The following is a 27,809-nucleotide window of genomic DNA, read 5'->3' as shown; positions in this document are numbered from 1 at the left end:
TGAAGTCCTGAAATTGCTTGTGCTATCATTCCCATGCAAACAGGCAGAGGCAATTTACATTAGGGTTCATGTAATCCATTTAGTTACAGATGAAAATCTGAGGAAAGATGCAGCAACAAGAAAGCAGCACCAACTGAGCATGCTCCTATTCAGGCAGAGACAGAAAGGAAGTGGACGTACTGTAGAAGCTGGCCATTACGTAGTTTTGACAGCGATCACCAGTAAATTCATTTGGGCACCTGAGAGCAAAAACAAAAACAAAAAGGTAGAGAAAACAGAGAAAAAGAGAAGAGGTAAATACACACTAAGAAAGAGGCTGCTTTAGTGTGAGTGGCCTGGACTTGGTGAGTTCATCTTCAGAAACTGGATCTGTTTCTCATTGCCATCAAGGCTGAAGGTTATAAGAAAAACATTGATTTGCAAATGCCAAAACTGAGGTGGATGGAGGCAGTGGCAAAATGAAATCAGTACAGTGGTCACATTACACAGCTTCCTTTTTAGGGAAAGCTTCAGAACTTACATAAGAAAGCTTGCAGATTATTACTATTGTTATATAATAATAATAATAATAATGATGATGGGGAAAAGCAGTGCATTGATGTTATACTGTACAGATTAAAGTGCACAGTACCAAGTCAGAGGCAGAAGGAAAAGAACCCAGTTCAGACTGATGGGTGAAAACACCAAGTGAGACTGATTTTGATTGCTGTAGTTGGGGGAGAAAACAGATTTCATATTATTTTAGAACATACTTTCTGGGTTTTGCATTTTCATGGGTACAACTTCAGCACATCTTGCTCCAGAGAATCCAGGTACACACCTAAAGGGCAAAAACGTGATCAGCAATCGAAAAACTGAAGAACCCGTGAACAGAGAGAATGCTACTCTGTTTCCTATGGAACATGAAACTCCTCTAAAAGACCTCTGGGAGAGAGAGAAAAAATGGATGAAAATGGACAAAGCCAAGATACTCTAATTGCATAGGCTTAAACTGTAATTTTATTATACAAATTCTATGTCATGAAACGCACACAGTTTAGAGCACATTTTCTGTTTGCCATGAGTACTTGATTCCAGCAGTGATTTACATTGGAAGCGTTCAACTGACCTCTTTCACCTCTTTTTTGTCAAGTCATTTGAGTTCATATTTGTTTTTAAACGAGGTAAAGTAAGATAAGTTAATGTTTATTTTTATGCCATGTTTTGTAAAAGATGAAAAGGAAAAGGTTGTCTAAGGAGCCATCCCTCAAGGCCCCTCCCCAAAGCAGCTCCACATGCTTCCCGCCTTTCCTTGGGAACCACCACGTAAAGATACCCCACGTGCCTCAAAGCAGCAGCCCTTGGAGGCTCCCCATGCTCCTCGCCTTTCCTGACAAGAGGGACACGGGCCAACCCCCTCGGGAATCGCTGCTTCAAAGCTTCTGGAGTGCCTTGAAGGAGCAGATCCTGAAGGAGCTTCACCACTGCAGCAATTAACTTGAATCTAAGTCAGAAATAAAAAAGCAATGGCCTGATGTCTCGAAGGAAGTGGAGAAAAAGATGAATGCATGCTTGGAATTCAGTCATGACAGAGATAACTTCTCCCATATTACAGAGCACCTTTTGTGCAAACGAAGTTCAATTTAGGTTATAAGAATGAAACCCTTATGCCAGAATGCTAATGAAATTCTTTCTGCTACCTGAATCCTGGCAACTCTCATCACTGTCCTCTATAGAAGTAATAATGCATTACTCTTTTTTCCACCAAATTGGCAAACTGGAAATGTATTAAGAATCCTGTGAACTGCAATACAGCTGCATAATTTATCTGTTATTTGGATTAATATAACGGTTGCCAGTTCATAGGTGCTGGATGTGTTACATTTATTCCGTGATAATGCTTTGGAGTATCACCGTCTCTCATACATCCCATCATGACCATTGCTTTAAGAGTTGTAAATAGCCTGATTCTCTGTTTTTGAATACTCCAGAAACTATAATGTCCTTCACTTTCAGAAATACTAGGTGATATAATTCTATATGGTCAAAACAGACCTTAATTTTCCTAAAAATAAAAAAGGAATAAACAATGTGGCTTCTTTGTAGTTAATCAGCCCTCTACTTTTATAGTATTACTTAAAATTACTTAAAATGACATAACAACTTTAAGTACTAAAGTGAGGTTTTGCCAATAGATATAGCTTAAAAAGGAATCTTATAAAGCAAGAGCGCCTCTCGCAAATATTTGCTCCACACATTGATTTCATGTTTACAAGTTACAAGAGCAGACATTGCATGGAATTATTTTCTGTTGTAGCGGACAAAGTTTGACTCAAAGATATCTGCTATTATGATTTTATAGTTATTTTTCATGTGAGCTGTAATTAGATTTTTTCAATAGTCAAGTTTTTTATTTGCCCATTTGGTATTTTTCCCTTGTTCAGATATTTCACTGAAAGCTTGCCAGGCCCTGCTCCCAGCCTAACAAAAACTCACCATCAAGCACTTAAAATCACAAGCTGGCAACCCTAACCATAATGGAAAAATACAGAATATTCTGTTCAAGCTTCAAGAAATGTTGCTTTGGTTCTCAAGAGGTGGACCATGTGGAAGAATGTGAACGTACTGCCAAAGCAAAGGTGTAAATATCCAGATACACATTTCAAGCGTGTTGTTTTTTTTTTTGCTTCAAAGACAGAACTGTATTAAAACTGTATTTCTATATTTGACAGGAATGTGTGTCTGCTAATAAACAGTGAAGTAATAATTAGACATTTGTATAGCACTGTTTATTTGGATACACCAAGAAATATATGGCAAACGCTGTACGCTGGAACTCTAATCAGTCTCCAGTGTGGCCTTCACATTGATTTGCCTGTTCAAGTTAGCCTTCCAGTCTAAATATTCAGACTGGGGTCTGGCTGGCACTTTGACTACGTTGACCTTTCTTTTGCTTGCTACTACGATTTTGGATACTTACCTATGTGGGAATAGGAATGTTGTCATAAGAGGACCACCATTTGCTGAGTAGCCAAACAGCAGTGGCCAGGGCTTCATCTGTGCTAAACCCAGGAACTACAGTAACTCTCCATTGATTTGGGATTTGCTTTTTTAATTATAAATTGTATATGGGGCCAGTAATATAGTGTTGAGCATTAATTAGCACATCAAATCTCTCTCTCTCCCCCACCCCCCCGCCCCTGCACCCGCCAATTTGTCTGCTTCTGTTCAGGGATATGCAAGGTCTTTAGAGCTGCCAGTTATAGAACATTCTTTTTGCCAAGCTTCCATACATATATGCTCATTTTAAAGACAGCTGTTACACAGGCAGATATTTGACAATTCTCAGTTCTGCATTTCGGCTGTTTCAGTTTGAATAATGAAATGGTTTTGTGTTATTATCTATATTGCATTGAGTTGGTGGTGGTGATCCCTAGTACACGGACTGGCTGGTCAGATGCGTTGGCTCAGAATGTTTAGTTCCCTCACAGATGCTGGAGAGCAGGAAATGACAGTCTGGCAGGATTAAAACCTCGCACAGGAAATGGCTGAAGACCAGTTAAAGGTTCTTGGAGGTAGGGGTGATAGATAAAGAAACCAGAAGAATGGAGGCTGAAGGAAGGGGACAGAGAGTGGACTGAGAAAAAGGAACCTGAAGGGTATGACTCTGGCCTCATCTGTTGGCTGGAGAACCAAGGGCCACTGGAAGACTGTACCTCCTGTCTGCCGGTAAGAACATCATCACAGGGGGGAAGCCAACCTAGTCCTATACATTGGCCAGAGAGGGAAGAGCTGCAGGGAGCTCGCTCTGCCCCTCCCTGCTAGAAAGAACACACAGCTTTCAGTCAACCCTGAAAGGCTGATAACTTGGGTGAACCACTCAGGGGAGCCAAAAGGGAGCAGAAGGCCTGGGTTGTAGCTTTTAAAAACTGTTGGTGGGTGGTGGGCTTTGGGGTTGTGTTTGTGATTTTAGGGGTGGGGTGCCCACCTGATAGGCAGAAGTGTGGGAGGCATGTGTCCACCTGGCAGAGGCAGTGGGGGGAGTTCTGGGGGCCAGAACATACCAAGGCTGGGTGGCAGATGCTGGCAGAGCGCTAGGGGCAGGCCGTGCTGGGTCAGGGGAACAGGGGAGAGATGTGCAATATCTGTCCCCTGTTCCGGGCCTGTCCAGAGCCTAAGGATGGTTGCGGGATGCGTGACTCCATCCCCTGGCCTTGGTTTGCTGTTGTGTAATGACAGGTCCATTGCCCATAAAACATCTCTCATCCATGACATGATCCTGGGTGAGGGTGCAGACCTGGCATGTATTAAGGAGACCTGGCTAGATGAGGCTGCTGTTCCCACTCTTGCAGCCATTTGCCCGGCTGGATTTTCGTATGCGCAGCAGCTGAGGGCTGGAGGTCAGGGAGGGGGAGTGGCTCTTCACCCAACTCCCTCTCTGGGAGACCAGGGTTGCTGACTGTATGTACTGGAGGTTGGGCCTGAAGGGCAGTCTGCGGATTCTGCTCATGTACTGTCCACCCCACTGCCCTGGCCGAGATGCTTGAGGTGGTCTCTGATGTGCACGTGAAGTCCCCTAATTTGTTGGTGTTGGGGGACTTTAATGTACATTCGGAGGCCATCCTTGTGGGAGTGCCTCGGGACTTCATGGACACCATGACTTCCTGGGAGCTGAACCCTATTCCAACTGGGCCCACCCATGTAGCCGGTCAAGCGTTAGACCTAGTGTTTATTTCCAGAGAGGTGGGGAGTGATCTGGAAATCAGGGGTATATCCACCACCCCCTTGTCATGGTCAGATCACTACATGGTGGTGTTGAACTTCTTGGTTCCACAACTCCTCCGCAGGGGTGGAGGACCTGCTAAGATGGTCCGCCCCAGGCATCTTTTGGATCCAAATGGATTTTTGACTGTGCTTGGGGATTCTTTGGAGCACTCAAATGGCCACTTGGTCGAGACCCTGGTGGATGGCTGGAATGCTGCAATCACCAGGGCATTAGACCAGATGGCTCCGAAACGTCCTCTCCCTCTGAACAGAGCTCAGACTGCACCATGGTTCACTCCATAGTTGTGAGTTCTGAAGCAGAAGGTGAGACAGCTAGAGCATCTGTGGCAGAAATCTCTCTCCGAAGATGATCGGACACAGGTTAGAGCTATAGCTTCAGCCTACCATGTGGTGATAAGAGCAGCAAAAAAGAATTTTTATGCTGCCTCTGTCGCATCCACAGTGCTCTCCCAGGAGGCTGTTCCATGTGGTCCGGAACCTGGTTGGCCCAGTTGTTCCAGAACCAATGGAGCATTCTAATGCCTCCTGTGATGAGTTTGCAAAGCATTTTGCAGATAAAATCGACCAGATCAGGAGTGCTTTTCCGTGCACTTTGGATACAGTTAGTGAATGAGGGGAGGCCAGTGGCAGACCAGTTGTGTGGGATTAGTTCCAGCTTCTTCCTTCTGAGGAGGTGGATAAGGTGCTTTCATCTTTAAGGCCGACCACCTGCTTCCTCAATTCTTGCCCACCTTGGCTCATTATGAGCTGCAGGGAGAGACTTAGGAAGGGAATCAAGGCGGGGGTGAATGCTTCCCTCAAGGAGGGAGTGATGTCATCAGCCCTCAAGGAGGCAGAGATAAGACCACTGTTAAAAAAGCCCTCCTTGGATCCCCAAGACTTGAACAACTTTTGCTCAGTTCCGAATCTGCTGTTTCGGGGCAAGGTGATTGAGCGGGTGGTGTCATTGCAGTTGCAGGCACACTTGGGAGAAGCTGATTATCTGGATCCATTTCAATCAGGCTTCAGACCTGGGCATGGGACAGATATGGCCTTGGTCGCCTTGGTGGATGATATGGGGAGGGCTCTGTATAGGGGCGAATGCTCCTTCCTTATTCTCCTCAATCTTTCAGTGGCTTTTGATATTGTCGACCACAGTATCTTCCTGGACCACCTGGAGGGGTTGGGTATAGGGGACACTGTATTATGGTGGTTCTGTTCCTTTGTCTCTGGCAGGTACCAGAGGGTAGCTCAGGGGGAGGAGACTTCAGACCCTTGGCTGCTCACTTGCGGGGTGCCACAGGGTTCTATTCTCTCCCCGATGTTATTTAACATCTATGTGAATCCACTGGGGGCTATCATCAGGAGGTTTGGGGTGCAGTGTCACCAATATGCGGATGACACGCAACTCTTCCTCTCATTTAAATTCTCACCAAGGTTGGCTGTAAAAATCCTGTCCAAGTGTCTGGAGTCAGTGAGTGGCTGGATGGAAAGGACTAAGCTGAAACTGAACCCCGACAAAACTGAAGTACTTTTTGTGGGAGACAAGGGGAGTTTGGGGGATGTTGACCTAGAGTTCAGTGGGGTGCGGCTGCCCCTGAAGGACCAGGTCCACAGCCTGGGGGTCATTTTAGACTCCCAGCTATCCATGGAGGCTCAGGTGTCAGCTGTGAGCTGGGCGGCGCTGTACCAACTCCATCTGATACTCTGGCTGCGCCCCTACCTCCCTAACCATCTGCTCCCATCAGTAGTTCATGCCCTGGTCTCCTCTCACCTAGACTACTGTAATGCGCTCTATGTGGGGTTACCCTTAAAGACGGTTCGGAATTTGCAGTGGGTGCAGAACGCAGTGGCCCACCTGATTAAAGGCAGCTGTCGGCGAGACCACATCACTCCAGTGCTGAAGGAACTGCACTGGTTACAAGTTGTTTTCCGGGCCCAATTCAAGGTGTTGGCATTGACCTTTAAAACCCTATATGGTTCCGGCCCAGTATATCTTAAGGAGCCCCTCTAGCAACACCAGGGATGCTGCTCAATGAGATGGGCGTTGGAAGGCCTTCTGTCTGTCCCATCAGCCAGGACAGCTATGCTGGTGAGGAATAGGGAGAGGGCCTTTTCTGTGGTGGCCCCCACTCTGTGGAATTCCCTCCCTAGTGACCTCCGCCATGCACCCTCTTTGATGAGCTTCCACCAGGCTTTGAAAACCTGGCTGTTCAGGTGGGCATTTGGGATGGGTTAGGGTTTTTTAGAGCAATGTTGTTTTGTTCAGTTGATTATGTAAATTTGTAGTCTTTTGTGTTATTATTTGTATTGTACGCCGCCTAGAGTGGCTCGGTAGCCGGCCAGATGGGCATCTAATAAATCAAATAAATAAATAAATACGACTAAACCTGAAGAGAATGAGGTTTGAGGGGACTGAGAACTGATGCAAGAAGCGGTAATCAGGGAGACGGCACTGATGATGAAGAGAATGGGCTATAGGCTATAGGGAGGGGGTCGGGGACAGAAGTGCCAGGGAGCCTGCTTAAGAGAAGGTTGACTGTAGAAGTGTAACAAAGTAGCCTGCGGCCTGAAATGCAGGGACCTGAGGAAAAAATGCATGGTAGAGACATGGAGAAGAAAGGTGGAACCAAGGGTGAAACCCAGGAAATACAGGGTCTAGTGACAGGAAGGGCTGTGCAACACTGGCAGGAAGGACATGGACAGGCAATGGAAGGAGTCAAGAAGGGGGCTCATGGTGACTAGGTGTAGAAACTGCTATCTGATAGCAAAATCTGCCATTTGTGGCTTCTAGAGTCACTGCAGCATTATGACCTTACAACACTAAGGAGGCAATGGGGGCTTTTCACTGAGTAGCAGCAGTTGGTCTGAATTTCATATACTGGTTTGAGCTACCCAGATAATTATTTGGCCACAAATGTCTAGTTCTAAAGTTTTGCTTTGAAGGAATAAAAGCAGATACATTTTAATATTCTTTTAAATATATTGTTTATTTTGGTTTCATGATTAAATAGTGTTTATTACACTGGGTCATAAGAATTAATTATCAGCTGCACCATTTCCTATCAACTCCATTATTAAATGCTAATATGGATATGTCCATAATTAAACTAATACTAATGTGTGTAGTTTAAAGAAGGTAAAGTTTCCCTGTTGACAATTTACTGGGCAAAATAGATCCCATTGGTGAGCTGAAGCCCACAAAAGCAAATCTAGTAAGATCACAAGAAATACAGACTTATCTGATAATATTTCTCTAACTCTACCATGTTATTTGTACTACCATTTTGCTGCTCATCTGAATACAATTGTTTTAACACTTAGGACTCCTCCAACCATCGCTAATCAAAATTATATTGAAAAGATTGGATGAAGTAAGAAAATCATAATTCTGATCAAGAAATATGAATACTGAATTCATTATCTAAAGCTTCAAACCTTTAAGCAGCAAGAAAAACAATATTCCTAATGTCTGAACAGGTATATTTGCCTGAGCTAATATATATAACAGGTATATTTGCCTGAGCTAATGTCTGAGCAAAATAGATCCCATTGGTGAGCTGAAGCCCACAAAAGCAAATCTAGCAAGATCACAAGAAATACAGACTTATCTGATAATATTTCTCTAACTCTGCCATCTTATTTGCATTACCATTTTGCTGCTCATCTGAATACAATTGTTTTGATTAACAGGTAGGACTCCTCCAACCATCGCTAATCAAAATTATATTGGAAAGATTGGATCGAGTAAGAAAATCATAATTCTGATCAAGAAATATGAATACTGAATTCATTATCTAAAGCTTCAAACCTTTAAGCAGCAAGAAAAACAATATCCCTAATGTCTGAACAGGTATATTTGCTAGCTAGAGAAAAGGAAGAGCAAAATAAATGCAAAAAATCTATTTTTGAAACTGAACAAGTATATAACCAGCTCCTTTGATGGTGATTTTATGTGGATCAAAGCTTATAGAGGAAAAAAATCTACATAGTTTTTATGGTTTTAAATGGGAAGTTATCTATAGATAGAACACATTTATTGGATAAATTGACATGTATTATTTTTTATTATAATGATACTTCATCTGGAGTTTGTTTTCGCTTAATCTGAATATTCAGCTAGTAGTCTTGCAATGGGCTCAACAGTCAGGTAAAATTGCTTTTTGGCATTCTTTGGAGAGAGCAGTCTTGTGCCCCTAGACAGCATCTCGGGGGGACAAAGGCTTGCTCGGTTTCTGAGATCCAAGGTCAGAACCAGGTCTCCAGGCTCATTCTCTCCCTGTCCCTGAAGTGGCAGCTAGATGGGTGAAATTGCCCATCTAGCCAAAATGCAGGGCGGCAGGAGCACGGAGGAGAGGATCCCCTCCGTGCTCTAGCCGCCCTGCATAAGATAGGTGGCATCCTTTGATTTCGGAGGCTAGTGACTATCCGGATAGGATTGTGCCCTCATGCACTTTGTTATTTGAGTTCCTATATGGAGGATAAGAAATATCATGCTCCTAAAATTCTAAATAATTTAATTAAATGTATAGCTGTATTGAAAGTGAATGTTGGGTGGGGGTGGGGGGAGAGCAGGACCATGCTTGCTGTCCCAGCTCATCTGTTGCACCCCTGTTGTCCCAGCCCCACCATTTTCCATGGTGAGGCTGGGAGGTTGCTGCAGGGAGGTTGCTGCACCTAGGCTCCCTGCACAATCAGGGTTTGAAATTGGAGGCTCCCCACAAATACTGTTGACTAATTTTTCAGATTAGCATATGACAAATAATGTAAAAGTTAATGTTGCTAAACAAAAAGAATTAGAGAAAGGGGGGCTTAGGAACAATGCTGCCAGCATTTATGGTTTGCAATAAGCAGTGCCTTGTATTTGAAAGTCTTCCTGTTGAGCTTCTGGTTTGGTATAGACCTTGCTGCAGGAATTGACATCTGAAAACTCCTTTAGATAGTATTTTTTAATTGATTAGATGAAATATCTTAGAGACTAAATATTTCTGATGTACATAAAAATACAATTTTTATTGTACATCAGAAATACAATATTGGAAATGCAACATATATTTATTAAGTATCTAAAAATACAATGCTGCAAAGGGATGTATTTGTTACATGCAACTAATCATATCTTCCATAGTTTACTTTTTAATCGTCATTGATATTTTCTCTCTGAGAGAGAGAAATTACTGTTTTATGTTTATATTTTGTAAACTGCCTTGAGGAGGCTTTTTTTTTACATTTAAAGGTGGCATAAAATTATTTCAAACAAACAAACAAACAAACAACATTTAAGCTTTTCAAGCATAAGAACAGACTTGTTGGGCCAAGCAAAAATCCATTTAGCACCTAGCCTCTGTTCCCATTCCAACATCGGTCAGCCACATGACACTGGAAAACTCAAAAGCAGGGCATCAGCAACAGCCCTCTCTTTGTTTTAATGTGCTTTTAAATAGGAGTTACATTTGTGTGTGTGTGATGAATGTGTAGTTTGCTTTCTTGTTTCTGGTAAAATGCTGCAAGTTAATTTAATCTAATTTTCGCATATAGACAAGATATTTGCATGTCTTTTCAAATACAGGAGTGACTCATAGGTGGCAGCTCAGCTCCTTTAAACATTACATGAGAAACAGCTCTCATATATTACACCTATAAAATTAAATCTAGCATTACAGACTTAAACAGTAACTGTTGTATGCTGCCAAAATACTGATTTTATATGTTTCATTCAGTGTTTTATTAAACTGGGTGCTGCCTTTTAGCAGCAGTTAGATTCAATACCTATTATATAGGTGTCACCCCTAATAGTATACTTGATTGTTTTCAAGCCAACCCTGTGATGAGCAGTCAAGTACGGACTAATTCACTGTTTTACATTAGTAAATAGTTGAAAAGAGGACGCTGAGGACTAGACTATTATACATGTTTTGGAGGTTAAAAAATACATCTATTCTGTCATCAGTTTTTGGATGAATAATTAATGCTAAAGTATTTACTAGGTGATAGAGTAAACATGTTTGACAATAAATGCTACAGCTTCATTGAAGAAATTGAAAAGTTTTCCTTACCTGCATAGGTATCTTGGATTTGGGAGGTCTTTGACCATGAAGCACTCGCCCCCATTTACACAGAAACCTTTCTTATTTACATCACATCGTGTGAGATGACTTGTCCCAGTGGTAGATGTAGACGTGGCTAGAAGAAACAAAGGGAGTAGAGAGGGATGAATGTCGTTTGGTTATACACTTTACAGAACAGTTTCAAACTAGAGATGTTACTATTTGCATTGTTTGGTGAAATATTACAACAACAAACATTCAGCTTCTTGGTTAGAAAGAAAATGACAATTACCACCTTGTCCAGAATATTATGGGATGTACCCTATGATCTCTACATCCTCACTCACATCTACTGTACACATTGTAATGTCAGTTGTGGGAGTGGTGAAGGTGGTTTGTAGCCCCCCCAAAGCAGGTCTCCTAGACAAGACAGCATAACTAGACACAACAGTAGCAGTTTTGTGTGTTTAAGTAAAGAAATGCCCCAATCATGTAGAAAGAGGAAGCAGAATAGTCAGATTTTAACAGTAAAAGTAGCATATAGGTGAGGAGGGCTGAGCCCTCCCCATGTCCACCACTTACCTCCCTGTAGTTCCTCCTCCCTAGGCTTTTTTCCCAGCTAAGGCCACATCCATTACTGGAAGTCAGCAGAGGAGGAAAACAACTGGGAGAGAAGCTGCAGGGAAGCAAGCCAAGGGGTTTTGTAGTCCTCACCTGTGTGCCCCTTTTTAATTGTTATGATTGATTCAGTTTATATGGCTATTCATCAACAAATATTCTCTTGGCAGATTACAGATCAAGGCAAACAAAACAAATTATTAAACATATGCAAAATATCATAATTTAAAATAACAATAAAATTGCAGCATAACAAATCCTGCTAATCAAGACAGCATAAAACAATTAGGAAAATAACAGAGTCTCCAGTCGGTAGAAGCTTTGCACTAGCAGAGTGACAGAGAGACCCTGGATAAAACCTAGGGTCTCAAAGAATTGCATCACCTAATATTGTTGCCATTATCTTATTAATTTCTCTCCAATATTTTTTGTCATAGGACATTCCCACCAAATATGGTAAAGATCACTTCTTTATTTCCAACATTTCTATCACTTCAGCAAATAATTCCCATTTTATATATAATAATGTATCACCCAGCCATAGCTTGTATACATTTTTCTCAAAGTGTGGTGTAGTGGCTAGAGTGCTGGACTGGGAATCGGGAGATCCGGGTTCTAGTCCCCACTCGGCCATGGAAGCTCACTGGGTGACTTTGGGCCAGTCACAGACTCTCAGCCCAACCCACCTCACAGGGTTGTTGTTGTGAGGATAAAATGGAGGAAGGAGGAGGATCATGTACGCTGCCTTGAGTTCCTTGGAGGAAAAAAGGCGGGGATATAAATGCAACAAATAAATAAATAAATAAATAAATAAAGTGACATATTTAATTAAAATCTATCTTCTCTGTTCCGCAGACTTTTCCACGTCTTCACTGACACATTTCTGTCTATGGTTTATGTCCATTTAACCATATCTTTAACTTGTTCTAGCTCTGTATCATGTTTTATGATACAGACAGAACTGGATAAAACATTACAACTGACAGAAAATATTTCTATCAAAACACATTTTTATCTTTCCATAATTTAAATTTTAAATTCATGCCTGAACCCAATTCCTCTATTACTGATTTAAGGTGGATTTAATAACCCATTATAGTGTTCCCACAGTCTTTCAATAAGTTTGGAATTATAACATTCCTTTATGCTTCATTTGTTCTAGAACTATTATTTCCTCATTAGCTGGTGTGCAAGTGCTCCTATTCAAGCTTTTTCAAACATTGAAAGAGAGAGGAATTCGGTTCTAACAGCCAATCTGATATCCAATGAACACAATTTGCAGTATAATATAATTTAAAATTAGGGACTAACATTCCTCCCCTTTCTTTTAATCATATAGAAACTTGGCTTCAAGTCTGGCCTCCTTTCCATTCCAAATGTACTTTGGGCAACTGGGGTAACAATAGGACCGGTGACAAAGGACAGCAGGAGTTCCAGCCCCTCTGTGTTTTTTTTCCCTATGGCTGGAGCTGTGTGGGGTGGTGAGAAAACAGCAAGGAGCTGTGGTCCATTTTTGCTGCTTGTCTCCACCTACCCACTACAGAGCTGGGCAGCTGTAGTCCCTTTCCAGGGAGAGTGGGGTGATGATGGAGGTGGGGATGAAGGATGGCAGGACTTCCAGCCCCTCTGGCTTTCCTCCTCTTTCTGGAACTGAGGCTGTGCCTTGATGTGCACCTTGATGATTGCACAGAGTGTGATCACAGAGTGTGCACTCAGCAACGCATTTGGAGTAAGCTGAGGAGCAAGTGAGCGACTGAGCTATATCTGAGGTAGCCTGGGAGACTCTGCATGTATTTATTTATTTATTTCATTTATATCCCGCCTTTTTTCCTTTTTAAGGCACTCAGGGTGGCGTACATAATCCTCCTCCTCCTCCATTTTATCCTCACAACGACAGCCCTGTAAGATGGGTTGGGCTGAGAGTCTGTGACTGGCCCAAAGTCACCCAGTGAGCTTCCATGGCTGAGTGGGGACTAGAACCCAGATCTCCTGACTCCCAGCCTAGCAACTAACAACGTTGGAAGGTTTCGATGCTGGTCTTCGAGCACTAAATTTTTGAGAAGTTGACATGTTACAAATTCCATTCTATCAACTATGACCATTTCCATCAAGATTTGCTTTTCTGATATATAAAAATATTTTTACAAGCTACTCTAATTTTCACTGTTTTTATTTTCAAACCATGACAATACTACAATGAACTAACAGGTTTTCTTTTAAGTAACACAGCATTTCTTTAAATAAACTACTCTGTTATTAATGAATCACCTCCATTTGGACTCAATGTTTTCTCCATGAAATCATCTTCTATTAATGAATTAAATCTTTTCCTCAATGAACTAAATGTATTTATTAAATTTATATACTGCCTTATCACTATAAATAGTGCTCAAGGCAGCTAGCAACAATAACATACAAGATAAAATACAAATTATAATTAAAACATAAAAGTAAATCAATTAAAATGCATCCATAAAAAGAAATAAACAGCACCCACCAGTTGAAACCTACTTCAGCAAATAAGTTAGCTTAAAAGACAAATGCCTGTCTGAATAAAAGTGTCTTGCCTGCTTGGAAGGAAATTTGCTTTGAACTAACCTTCCATACTGAATCCAGCCTCTCTCTAATGAATTAGATTGCTACTAAAGAACTATGAATTGATCAGTAGTAATGCAACCTAAAGGAGCAATATGAGATGGTGCTCGTGATGATGAAAGCTTTGCCAGTGATCAGCTAAGCTATGCCCTAGTCACCTAGGGCTACCTGCCATTTATTGCACTGATTTTATAAAACAGGCTTCCCTGACCTGGTACCCTCCAGATGTTTTGAACTACAACTCCCAGGACTCCTGACCATTGGCCATTCTGGCTGGGGCTAATGAGAACTGAAATCCAAAATATTTAGAGGGCACCAGGTGGGAGAAGACTGTCATAGAGGGGTGGGGCAGGGAAGGGTAGAAGAGGCAAAAGCAAGGAAGGCTGACGCTGACGTACTGACCTGAAATAATCAGCCAAATATTTAGCTTCAGGCCACTAACCGGCTATATAATGCAGGGGACCACCAATGAGGGAAGCTAATAATTATACAACTGCCATAACTACTAGTTTTATAGCTGTTCTTCAAAGTGCTTATGCATATATAGTTTTACCAATGGTGCTTTTTATATGGTCTCCTAGCCAGGTGGGAGCTGCTTATTCATGAATAAAAGACTATGTGGCTGGAAGAATGTCGTTTAAGCGCCAATCCCATAGGAAAGACCTAGGTGATCAGACCCTTCTCTTATGGTTGAACCTCCCGTACATCTGGGAGGACTTAAATGTCCTCTCAGATGCATGGCAGGAACAGATCACAAATAAGTGGCTCCAGTGTGGCTGGGAGAACGTCTAAAGGTCACCAGCCACACATAGAGAAATACCAGGTGATAGGGAAGCCAATACTCATGATTTCCTTTCTTCCTCTCGTCTGAGTTGCTAATTGCCCATGCCCGCAGTTCCAAGGCCTCCCTCCACCAGCTCTCTAGATCCCTGGATTACAGATTCCCAGGGTATAATTTTGTGGCTGGTACTGCTCCCCCTATCCTGCTCAATTACTCAGCAAGACAGAAAATACTTTCAAGCATATGGCGAAGCCCTTAGGAGATAAAGGCTCCAGGAAGGCTTTCCTGATTCCCTGCCTTCCAAAGAACTCCATATCTTAGCTCCATCATGTGGAAGAGATGCAGTTATGACACTCTCGGTTGGAAAATAATTTTACATTATGATAATTTGTTAAAAAAACACCCTGTAGATATACTCTATGTTTAACATAGATTGTATTAAGGAGTATATGCATGTCAAAATATTTATTGCATATGCCATTCTAGAAACTCATCTGATACCCATCTCCCACCCCTTCTGCTTTAACCCTCTAAAATGTTTCCTCTTCACAGCAGACTATTATTCTGGAGATGCCCTGCAGTTCTGAAAGTGAATGCATTAATTTGAAAAAAAAGAAGAAGCAATATTGTCTGCTTGAGCTCCTGCAGACAAAGCTTATTACTGCCACAAAGGCTAATGGAATGCTTTAAATTGAATTACAAGGATGGTTGTAGAAGAGTCAAACCTAAAGCTATCTATAATTGCTGTGGCCATCTTGCTTTGCACTTTTTCTCCCAGCAGCTGTGAGATCAAAACGGATCACTCTGGAGTTTCAGAGTAACAATTAGCTCTTAGCTGACACAAAACTGTGGGCAAATTTAGACTGTAGACGAATTGGCTTAATAGACATTCAGGAACTGTGATGCAAACCATGAAAATGTACTTATGCATGTTCATGATAGCGAAGTATGGATTGTGTAAAATCTGTTCCATCTGTGTTTCATGGATTGTCAGGCACCTTTCGTTCCATCCTCCTCTCATCAACAGAATCAGATTTTTTGTTTCTGAATTTGCACAACTGTGCAAAAATGCACAAATTGCCCTAAATGTGCATTTTCGGCTTTAGCCTGGAAAGGGGGGATGTACAGTTTGGGGCAGATTTTTTATTTTGCGCATTTTTCTATGATGAAATTTGTGCAAAAATTTAGAAAGTTAGAAAACTGGTCTACAAGTCTGTGGAATCCACCTGAGAAGGTAAAAGCCAGTTCGCTGTAGAATCTGTGGGTCAGATTCATGAACATCCGAACTCATTTGGCTTCCATTGCGGATTTCTCTGACATCCCTAGTTCATACTGTATTTGTTTAAGCTGTAAAATCACAGAAAAAGCCATTCTCCTAGAAATAGAGAGTAAAATATAATATTAAAATACAAAATACAATATTTAAAATACAACAAAGACAATAACATGTAGCATAGAAACTTTCCTTTCTAGGAGAGGAAAAATAAAACCAATTAGCAGCTCAGAGTATAGAGTAAAAACAAACTCAAAACTTTCTTTCACTTGGTGGAATCACACAGAGCAGGGCCTCTGAAGGGGATCCTAAAGTTCAGGTAGGTATATACAAGAGAAGGTGATTTATTTATTTTTTATTTATTTATTTTTTTACTAAACTAGGGACTCCTAATCGAATTCTCAGCACCCTCACTAAAGTACATTCTCACAATATTTAGGGGAAGCCATGACAATAAAAGTGATAGTAAACCAATACGAGTTTATAGCACAGATCTGTTCTAAGTGGTTGCCTAGTTGTCATGAGTCTTCATCCCTTGACAAATAGGTATTATATATTCCTGCCATTTCCATTCTTCATACAGCATTGGTTCCTAAAAAGCTCACGCTAGAGTTCTTTCTGCATTACTTAAAGTGTAGAAAAGAACCACTGATGCCCCATATTTCCCCTGCTTTTAAAATATAGTAAAAATAAGAATAACATCTTCCAGTCATTACTGGGCCATTAATGCCAATAATGTGCTAATCACTGATATGTCAATCTGGCCTGTCACTGACCAAGGGCACTGGGAGGTTGCACCTCTTCCTATCAGTAAAATGCCACAGCAAGAGAGAGAGCAGCTTGGCCCCAGCCATCAATGACTGAATGAGCAGCAACTTCAAGCATCTAAACTCCATCATTTCTGCACATCTCAAGTTGGTTGGTTTAACCCTTTACTTTCTGAAGGAAATGTAATCCAATCTGTAATGCTCACTCTCATGAAATGATGTCACTTAACCCTTTAGTTACTGTTTTCCAAAGCAATCAGTGTAAACGTTTGGATCTGAAATCCTTCATTAAATCAATCACATTTGAAGTAATCACTACATAGTATCTTCCTCTTGTTCAAAGTTTCTTTTTCACTCATGGATTGGTTTCCTTTCTGTGTCTAACTAGTCAACTGAACCCATTTCTCTCTAGTATTAGAAAGATTTTTTTCTTGTTGGTAAGTAAAAGTTTACTTTAGACCTGGGTGCTGGTGAGTGGCACTGTGAGCGGATACTGGACAGGGAATTCAAGGAGGTGGTCAGGAGGGGAGCTATACAGCCCAGGGCAGCTAGAGGGTGAGGAAGAGATCTGTGTAAGTGCAGATGGAGATGTCTCTTCTGCAACTCCTACGCACGCCACTTTAATAGAGTAACTAGCAAAACACACCACCAGTTAAAACAGAGGAATCTAGGTAGCTCAGGGCTTGCGGAAGAAGTGGAAAGAAGAGGAACTATTTAGTAGTAGACAAACATGTCTTGATGGAGAATTATTTTGCCAGGCATAGAAACTGCCATGGTGGAAAGGCTCCCACCCCTACACAACACTCTTCACTGCGCAGGCATCTTAAGCATCATATTCTTTGCAATAATGGACCTAAATTAACTTGTAATAACTTCATTACATTCCTAGTGATTATATTTACTAAGTATGATATTTTACACCATGGCTAATGTAGCATGGTTATCTGAGACAAAGGCTCAAGTAACAAAGGACTCTATTGAGACCTGAGTGGATGAAAGCTTATGCCATTACGAATTTGTTAGTCTTGAAGGTGCCCACAAGACTATTTTTGTGCTGCAACTGATTAATATGGCTATCCCTCTGTAAATTGATAATATTAACACATCATCTCTATGCAAGTTTTTTTAACTAATCCCCCTTAATGTTTATTCTTTTGATCTCATTAATTACTGACTTCAACTGCTAAAGGCTCAAAAGCAATATTAATAAAGCAATACTGAGGCAAACCGTAACAGTGATAAAACATCACTGGCAGATGCCATTTTATAATTCTATATAAAAGACGAATAAATAGCATTGAACTTGGCTTCAGACAGAAACTCTCATGAATTATCACCATGACTCTGTGCAAACCAGCAAGGCGCAGCAGAAGGACTATGCTCTTCCACAGTAACTTGTTTCAAAACCAAAGTTCCGGATGCCTGTGTGTTTGACTCAGAATTAGAAAAAAAGAGCTGCTAACTCACTGTCTAAAAAATAAGATGATTTGGAATCCATAGATTATTTATTTGTCATACAATCAAATGTCACAAGCAACAATATAGATTTTACCCTTGCCCTGGTCTTCTTTTACTGGTTTTTAAAGGCTAACATTTTTAGGTAGCTGCTCAGTCCAAATTTTTTGTGTGTCCTTGTTATCTGAGCCCTTGTCTCAGATAACATTTACTTATTGTTCTAAATATTTCTATATCTCTGTTTATAACAGAGCCCAAACTATTTTCCAAAATAAAAACTATCTAATAATTCCTTATCATTCATTTACTGCAAAAAACAAGGTAATTTTTAGTTTACCTGGGACACTGTTGACTTTTGTTGACCTTTTTGTACCTGGAGATTTGGAAATGCACACTACAGTTCTCTCTCTCTTTTTAAAAGTTTGCCCTATACAGCTAGCGTTTAAAGTCCCTTTTGACTATCATTTGCACTTCCTCTTACTAGAAAGACAGACATCTTCAAAAGAGTCCCAGTGTTCCCTAGGCTACTTTAGATCTCTGCGAACTCATGAAGTACAAGAGATACTTGTACATATTCTAATAGAGTTTCTGCTGACGGCAGGCGCAACTTCAAGTGGATACACTATCAGACACACAAGGTGACAGGTACAGTGTCATTGCTCAATGAAGGGAAAATAAAAGTGCCAGCCTCAGAGCATATGGGTCATGAACAAAATTCTTTTTGCTGAATTATAAGTAGACAAGGATGTCTCCTTTTATAAAAAAGAAAAGAAAAAAGATAGATGACTGAAGGAAGAAAGAGCTCACTATATCACAGGTTTCTGTGAATAAGTACTGCTGTCAGTGCTGTCAGCAGAGGCCTAGCTGTAACTTACTCCACTGCAAGGATAACAGGCAGAAATGGAGGGAAGCAATGAAAGGAAAAAAATATAATGTAAAATCATGACACCACATATTTCTATATGCCTACTTTTTCTTATATAGGGTGTATTCAGATCACCAGTATTCTTCACTGCATAGTATCTTTTATAATTGTTCTTTGGCAGTATCTATATAGAATTTGCATTCTGAAAGATCTGCTGGGATCTACAACTAGGCTCTTTCAAAAGCCTTTTTAAAAAAAATGACACAAGTTGTTGGTTGCTTAAATTCATCTCCTTCCCCGCTCCCTCCATTAGACAGTGACCTTGTAATAATTGTCCAGGAATGTTTGGGTGGAGGAATAAAAGACATAAATAGTTTTGGTGCTGCCATGCTTTTGTCAAGCCACAGATATTTGTCTTGGTGAAAGCATGTTGGCTCTGGATCCCATCGTATCAGAGCCACTCAAATAATCCAGTTACAAATGTATCCATCATAACTGTGATCTGAGCAGTCAGCAGTCCATTCTTAAGAAGTCAAACATATGACTAAATCATGACTAAAAATTTTATCTTTAAAATGTAATTGTGTGTTTAACTCACAGTTGTAAAGAATTCTGAGATGTTACTGCAGTGTGTCATTTCTAAAAGTTCAGAGATTAGAAGGGAATAAAAGGAATAAAAATACTTGATAGATAGATCTCCCCACGCCATTAATGTAATGAACATGAATTGATTTTTTTTGTTTAGCACTTTGACTTCACCGGTTGGGATATAGTTTTTCAGCTGACTTCTGCATTTCTATGTCAAAACCTTAAAAATATGAAACACTGTCGAAGTATGAGACATGCGGCAAAATGGGGATGTTTGAAAGCTTGAAGTTGCCATATGCTATAAAAGTGCTTAATAAACAAACATTTTTTAGCTTTTACCTCAAATGGTGTGCGTACGTGTGCATGTGTGTGGGGATGCAGGTTGTATATCAGTTTGTCAGTGATGTCATGAGAACATTTAAAGAGAAATCACAATCTATACAGCATTTACTAGGGCAATGAGTAATGTGTGTGGGTATGTGGGGTGTATGTGGTTCCATTTACCCTAGGTATGGCCTATGCATTTTGGTTGCTAGAAAATTTGACTTCTCAGCAACAGAAGCATTTCCTCAAGAGAGAACATTTGGATTCCCCACAAGAACAATGAACTCACTGCATATTCAGCACCAGGGCATTTCTTAATCTGGAAAGCCTCAATGTTACTTCTCCATGAAATGAATGGCACCAACTATACCCACTGGATGTACAGGTCCATGTCTAATTTTCAATTAAGCTTCAGTCATGTCTTGTGGACTTACTATATCTACAGCACCATTCTTTAACCAGTAGGCCATCTGCCCCACACTTCTAAAGGGAACTGTGAAATGCTGAATGTAAAAGTACTGGCAATTCATTGTCAAGGAGCTATTCAACTACTTATGTGCATCCAAGGAGATCTGGACTTGTGTTTCTTGAAACGCAGCAGCCCCCTGCTCCCAATATTCCACAGCAAACCACCTTTAAAACTGAGATGACTTTCAAAAGCAAATTGTGATAAGACCATTTTATTCTTGTAAAGTAAAAACATTCCTTGTAGCTTTCAGACTAGCAAGCAAAGGAGATCATTACCTTGTCGTGGTGCTGGAGTTTGAGCACCTCAATGACGCCATGAGCTAAACCGTGAAGAGACACCCAAGACAGGAAGGTCATGGCAGAGAGGTCAGACTAAATATGATCCCTGGGGAAGGTAATGGCAATCTAGCCCAGTATTCTTGCCGTAAAAACTAAATGGATCAGTACAACCAGAGATACGTTGGTATACCATAGGAAGATGGGGCTCTCAGGTCGGAAGATGGTCAAAATGCTACTGGGGAGGAACAGAGGATAAGTTCAACTAGCCCCAGATGTGATGACGTAGCTAGCTCAAAGCCGAAAGGATAGCTAGTGGCTGACGGTGCTGGTGGTGAAAGACGAATCCGATGTTCTAAAGATCAACACACCATAGGAACCTGGAATGTAAGATCTATGAGCCAGGGCAAATTGGATGTGGTTATTGGGGAGATGTCAAGATTAAATATAGACATTTTGGGTGTCAGTGAACTGAAATGGACTGGAATGTGCCACTTCACATCAGATGACCACCAGATCTACTACTGTGGACAAGAGGACCACAGAAGAAAGGGAGTAGCCTTCATCATTAATAATAAAGTGGCTAAAGCAGTGCCAAGATACAATCCAAAAAACAATGGAATTATCTTAATTCAAATTCAGGGTAAGCCATTTAACATCACAGTGATCCAAATATACGCCGCAACTACAGATGCTAAAGAAGCAGAAGTAGATCAGTTCTATGAGGATCTGCAGCACCTACTGGATAATACGCCAAAAAGAGATGTTATTTTCATTACAGGAGACTGGAATGCTAAGGTGGGTAGTCAAACAACACCTGGAATTACAGGCAAGCATGGTCTGGGAGAACAAAAAGAAGCGGGACATAGGCTGATAGAATTTTGCCAAGACAACTCACTGTGCATAACAAACACTCTCTTCCAACAACCTAAGAGACGACTTTATACATGGACTTCACCAGATGGTCGACACCGAAATCAGATTGACTACATCCGTTGTAGCCAAAGGTGGCGGACATCTATATAGTTGGTAAAAACAAGACCTGGAGATGACTGTAGTTCAGATCACAAACTTCTTATTGCACAATTTAGAATCAGATTAACGATAATAGGGAAGACCCACAGATCAGTTAGATATGAGCTCACGAATATTCCTCATGAATATGCAGTGGAGGTGAAGAATAGATTTGAGGGACTAGATTTAGTAGATAGAGTCCTGGAAGAACTATGGACAGAAGTTCGCAACATTGTTCAGGAGGCGGCAACAAAAAACGTCCCAAAGAAAAAGAGAACCAAGAAGGCAAGATGGCTGTCTGCTGAGACACTGGAAGCAGCCGAAGAAAGAAGGAAAGCAAAAGGCAACAGTGATGGGGGAGATATGCCCAATTAAACGCAAAATTCCAGAGGTTCGCCAGAAGAGATAAGGAATTATTTTTAAACAAGCAATGCACGGAAGTGGAAGAAGATAATAGAATAGGAAGGACAAGAGACCTCTTCCAGAAAATTAGAAACATCGGAGGTAAATTCCAGGCAAAAATGGGTATGATCAAAAACAAAGATGGCAAGGACCTAACAGAAGCAGAAGAGATCAAGAAAAGGTGGCAAGAATATAAGGAAGATCTGTATATGAAGGATAATGATATCAGGGATAGATTTGACGGTGTGGTCAGTGAGTTAGAGCCAGACATCCTGAAGAGTGAGGTTGAATTGGTCTTAAGAAGCATTGCTAATAACAAGGCAGCAGGAGATGACGGTATCCCAGCTGAACTGTTTAAAATCTTGCAAGATGATGCTGTCAAGGTGATGCATGCCATATGCCAGCAAATTTGGAAAACACAAGAATGGCCAGCAGATTGGAAAAAATCAACTTATATCCCCATACCAAAAAAGGGAAGCACCAAAGAATGTTCAAACTATCAAACAGTGGCACTTATTTCACATGCCAGTAAGGTAATGCTCAAGATCTTGCAAGGTAGACTCCAGCAATTCATGGAATGAGAATTGCCAGATGTACAAGCTGGGTTTACAAAAGGCAGAGGAACTAGAGACCAAATTGCCAATATCCGCTGGATAATGGAGAAAGCCAGGGAGTTTCAGAAAAACATCTATTTCTGTTGTATTGACTATTCTAAAGCCTTTGACTGTGTGGATCATAACAAACTGTGGCAAGTTCTTTGTGGTATGGGGATACCAAGTCATCTTGTCTGCCTCCTGAGGAATCTGTATAATGACCAAGTAGCAACGACCACAGAACAACAGACTGGTTTAGGATTGGGAAAGGAGTACAGCAGGGTTGTATATTCTCACCCTACCTATTCAATCTGTACACAGAACACATCATGCGATGTGCTGGGCTTGATGAAGCCAAGGCTGGAGTTAAAATCGCTGGAAGAAACATTAACAATCTCCGATATGCAGATTATACCACTTTGATGGCTGAAAGCGAGGAGGAGCTGAGGAACCTCATGACGAAGGTGAAAGTGCAAAAGCTGGGTTGCGGTTAAACCTCAAAAAAACCAAGATTATGGCAACCAGCTTGATTGATAACTGGCAAATAGAGGGAGAAAACATGGAGGCAGTGACAGACTTTGTCTTCCTAGGCGCAAAGTTTACAGCAGACGCTGACTGCAGCCAGGAAATCAGAAGACGTTTACTTCTTGGGAGGAGAGCAATGGCAAATCTTGACAAAATAGTTAAAGCAGAGACATCACACTGACAACAAGGGTCCACATAGTTAAAGCAATGGTATTACCTGTAGTAACCTATGGCTGCGAGAGCTGGACCATAAGGAAGGCTGAGCGAAGGAAGTTAGATGCTTTTGAACTGTGGTGTTGGGGGAAAATTCTGAGAGTGCCTTGGACTGCAAGAAGATCCAACCAGTCCATACTCCAGGAAATAAAGCCAGACTGCTCACTTGAGGGAAGGATATTAAAGGCAAAACTGAAGTACTTTGGCCACATCATGAGAAGACAGGAGACCCTGGAGAAGATGCTGATGCCAGGGAACGTGGAAGGCAAAAGGAAGAGGGGCCGACCAAGGGCAAGATGGATGGATGATATTCTGGAGGTGACGGACTCGACCTTGGGGGAGCTGGGGGTGGCGACGGCCAACAGGAAGCTGTGGCATGGGCTGGTCCATGAAGTCACGAAGAGTTGGAAGCAACTGAGTGAATAAACACCACCAACAAAGTAAAAACATTTCTTGTAGCTTTCAGATTAGCAAGCTACAATACATGTTTAAAACTGCTTCTTGATGTTTGATTATTTTATTTTCCATCTTTCTCCTCATATTTGTTAGGATTATGAACTTACATTTTAAAAAAGAAAGATATCTTTTCTAATCACATGACTCCAGTTAATTGAGGCATAGCACAGAATAGCACATTAACACGAAATTGCAGTGGTCCTCAATATGTCACAAGTAGTCAGATGTAGTAATATTTTTGTCCAGGCATACAAACTCATAAAAGAAACATGTCCAAGGATATCACCCATTTTTTACTCCTAAGCAGTTAGGAGCAGTTAGGGTCTTTGAATTCAGATAATATTTTCATAGCTTTACGACTCCATTATTAATATTATGCAACTCTCTTTAAAGATCACACCCAACTGTTAATGAAAACAGGAAAGTACTGGGGCCAGACGATAGACACTACAGGAAAGAGTGAAACAATTTAATGTGTCTTGCTGCACAACATGACTCAAAGTCAGGACTGATTTCCCTTCAGTGTCCAAGCTGAAAAAAGAAAGGAAATACAAAAGACAAATACTTCAGTTCAGTGTGCCAGATTACCTTCTCCCTGATAGACTGAAAGACTGACCCAGTTGGCAACAGTGCTGAGGCTGGCTCCGCATAGCATCTAACCTTGCACTAGAGGCCAGATAGAGTAATTTATGGTGTGTGCAGCATGACCAGAAACATTTGGGTTGTGTTGACTTTTGAGATGGGAGGGGGTAGATAATGGAGCTGAGGATGTTTTTAAAGGAAGTTTGACTAATGTTTGGTACCAGAGACTCAAGTTATATTGGAAAGTGTACATCTCCATCAAATATAAGAAGCAAGGAAAGTGGAAATGTGGTGCTATTAATTATTATTAATTAATTATTATCAATAATACTATTTATTGTGATTTATAACGTGCCTGCCTACAAGCTTACAATTTAACAGACATGTTAAAAAGAAAAAAGGGAATAGGCAGGGGGAGAAACGGAAAATTAATATCAGGCACCAATTCTTGGGATTTACTCTAAAGTGGAAGAGAAAGCTCTGAAACCTAGATTTTAATAAGTTTTTGAGGCATGGAACATTTCCAGAAATTGCATTTATCACTAGGTTTATATTTTTAAAAGTTATGAACCCTGATGCTATACACGTAACACAAAAGTAAGTCTCATTGAATTCAGTGTGTCATTACAGCTATAGGCTGCAATCCTATGCAGATATATTTTAATATTAATATTTCAAATGCATATCCTTTTTCATGGTTTTGAAAAGCCCTCAAGGCAGGTTATAACACATGAAATCTATACAATATACAATTACATCAGTAAATGCTGTATGTATAAAAACAGAAACAGCAGCATTATTATAATAATAAAAAAACAAAGTAGCCCAAACACATTAAGATCTGGAGTTTTAAAGTTATTATATGGTTGATAAAATAAAATGGTCTTCACTAGCTTTCTGAAGACAATAATTAGGGCTTTTTTTTTTTACTGTAAGCCCCACTGAACTCAGTGGGTATTGCTTCCAAACTAACATGTATAGGATCTGTCTGTAAGTATTATGTTTGTCTCAGGGTACACATCTCTGGAGCTAAAAAATGTTGCAAAAATCTATATGCTGCACAGTTTACATATATCCTTATATAGCGAAAATCTGACTAATCATGCTTAACATAAATATGCAAACTCTGTGGGAACAAAATGAATGGAATATATGGAGGCAATTGTACCTGTCAAACCAAATCTGAATACAATAAGCTGCAAAACATAAAAGATTTAAAATATAAACTTGACAATACACATTTTCCTAAGTCTTAGGATAGATAAGCATCTGCATGCAACTGACATCACAAGAAAAAAAAAATCCTATACAACAATCAAATTTATCCTTTCCACCTACACAAACATCCTGATCTTAATCATTTCCACTGGCTTATTTTCCGATAATACCACAGTAATATCACTCTGACAGCCTGAGGCATTGAAGCCCCCTGCAGATCCTTCAGCTCAATACAGGACAGTCAGGAGTGGAGGGGGAAGTAGCCTCCACACTTTTAGCCCTTATATGAGTAGGGTGTAAAACTTCTCTACTTCTAAACCATTTGGGGAGAAGGATGGAAGATGCAGAAAATTCTCTGGTGAACTGTGGGACTCTACAGAGAATCAGGCCTACAGATCTTTTATGAATTCTGAAAGGAATTAAGACTTATTTCCTAAGTCTTGCAAAGCCTCATTCCAACGAGGTCAAACAGAGCAGAAAAGATAAATAATCAGGTAACAAATGTATGAGAAACATTTTCTCTCCAAGAACTGGACGTGAATCACCTCACTCCAGTAAAAAGGTGCAAGCAATATACCACTCTCTGCAAATCTCACAGCATGATCTTATAAATGAAAATAGAATTGATGCCATTACTGAAATTATGTTATGTTCAATTCTACCCAAAATAACAAAATTGTATCTGCAGAGAGAACAGTGATGTGATAATAGTTATTTTTCAAAAGATTGTCTGATGGGTGGCAGTACTGCAGGAATGCAAAAGAAAATTGGAGAGATGATACAAGGTACACTCAGGTAAGAAAATAAATACCCATATCAGGGTAATTTTAGATAGTGTATCCCCCAAATGCACATTTTTTCTTGGATTCCATAGCTGTGTTTAACAGGGTATGGACATCTCACTTTAGGAAACTCTGCTTCAGAACGTTGTTCTCAATTACAATGTATAGCCCCAGTACAGGAAATAAAGCTATCCACCATGATTAATACCTTTTTTTGTATCACAAGGACAATTCAGGCCAAACTATACATGCTGCTAAATGTCTTTCTGTTCAATGCGCAAGTTTTAAAAAAATGCAAACAGCACCAGCTTGGGGTATGTGTGTGTGATAGTTATGGGGATCACAGCTGGTGTGCAAGTGGAATATAATCCTATCCTCGCCTACTGAGGAATATCCTTCCTCAGAAGCTGGCATTGGTGCCTCAGTTTGACCCTCACAAATGTCCACTGAAAACACACAATAGTTTGAGTCTATTCTGCTACCATTTCTTTTGTAATGTATTGTAGGAAGAACTTCACTTAAAACAAGACAAAGCTAGTTAGTTATTCAACAGATAGTATAAGAAAGAAGCATTTGTGAGGATCTGCTAGAAAGTCGTATAAAAGATAAAAGAACAGTTACCAGGGGTAGGTTGTTTAATAGAATGCACTAAAATGACTGAATCTATCTGCCCATTTACTTCGCAATTCAAGTTCTTTCAGAAATTCTACTAAACTGAGAGTGGCGGGGATTGTAATCACTGTGCAAATATACAGTTCAAAACAAATCTTAAAAATAATCACCTAAAAAGGAAAAAAAAGTTGTCGATATAGGTTCTGTGCAGTTCTTCGTGCCATCTTTACCCTACTCCCTGAAGGGAATAATTATTGGAATACGAAAGATTCCTCCTAGGAAGACATCTAACTTTGACATACAGTTCCTTATCTGAGAATCACCCGTTGGCTGCTCTGTGAGTCATTCGTTCTTTCAACAATGTATCAGATTTTCTGCATGGATATCTTGAACATAGCAAAACTCTTCTCATAGTAAACGTAAGATCAGAGCCTTCCTACTTCTGAAAAAGACACACTTTTCATTTCAGTCACCACCTCCCTCCAGATCTCGTCATAGCTGCAGAATGATATGGTTGGGATTTTCCTTTTAGCTACAAAGCTCCATTTCCTAAGGTCCATTTACAGAGAAATGTCACTGATAAGTTGAAGCTATTAATCAAACAGAATCTTT

The 27,809-nt window shown here is 40.6% G+C and overlaps 1 protein-coding gene across 6 annotated transcripts in view; it reads right to left on the bottom strand.

Annotated features, from left to right (window-relative positions):
* LOC146352756 (pro-neuregulin-1, membrane-bound isoform-like) overlaps positions 1-27,809 on the bottom strand; it is a 273,614-nt gene that overhangs the window by 29,948 nt on the left and 215,857 nt on the right. For 4 of the 6 annotated variants that reach the window (XM_084834791.1, XM_084834794.1, XM_084834788.1 and 1 more), the window contains 2 exons: positions 10,800-10,926; positions 181-239 (listed from right to left, as the gene is read on the bottom strand). In XM_084834791.1, the coding sequence (XP_084690917.1) occupies positions 181-239; positions 10,800-10,926 (186 nt within the window). Of the gene's footprint in view, positions 1-180; positions 240-752; positions 821-10,799; positions 10,927-27,809 lie in introns of all 6 variants that reach the window. The other 2 variants (XM_084834792.1, XM_084834789.1) reach the window with 1 other exon arrangement.

Source organism: Heloderma suspectum, chromosome 2, assembly GCF_057233095.1.
Source record: "Heloderma suspectum isolate Gila_16-S chromosome 2, 16-S_ref, whole genome shotgun sequence".
NCBI classification, from domain to species: domain Eukaryota; kingdom Metazoa; phylum Chordata; class Lepidosauria; order Squamata; family Helodermatidae; genus Heloderma; species Heloderma suspectum.
This window is presented reverse-complemented; position numbering and strand designations above follow the sequence as displayed.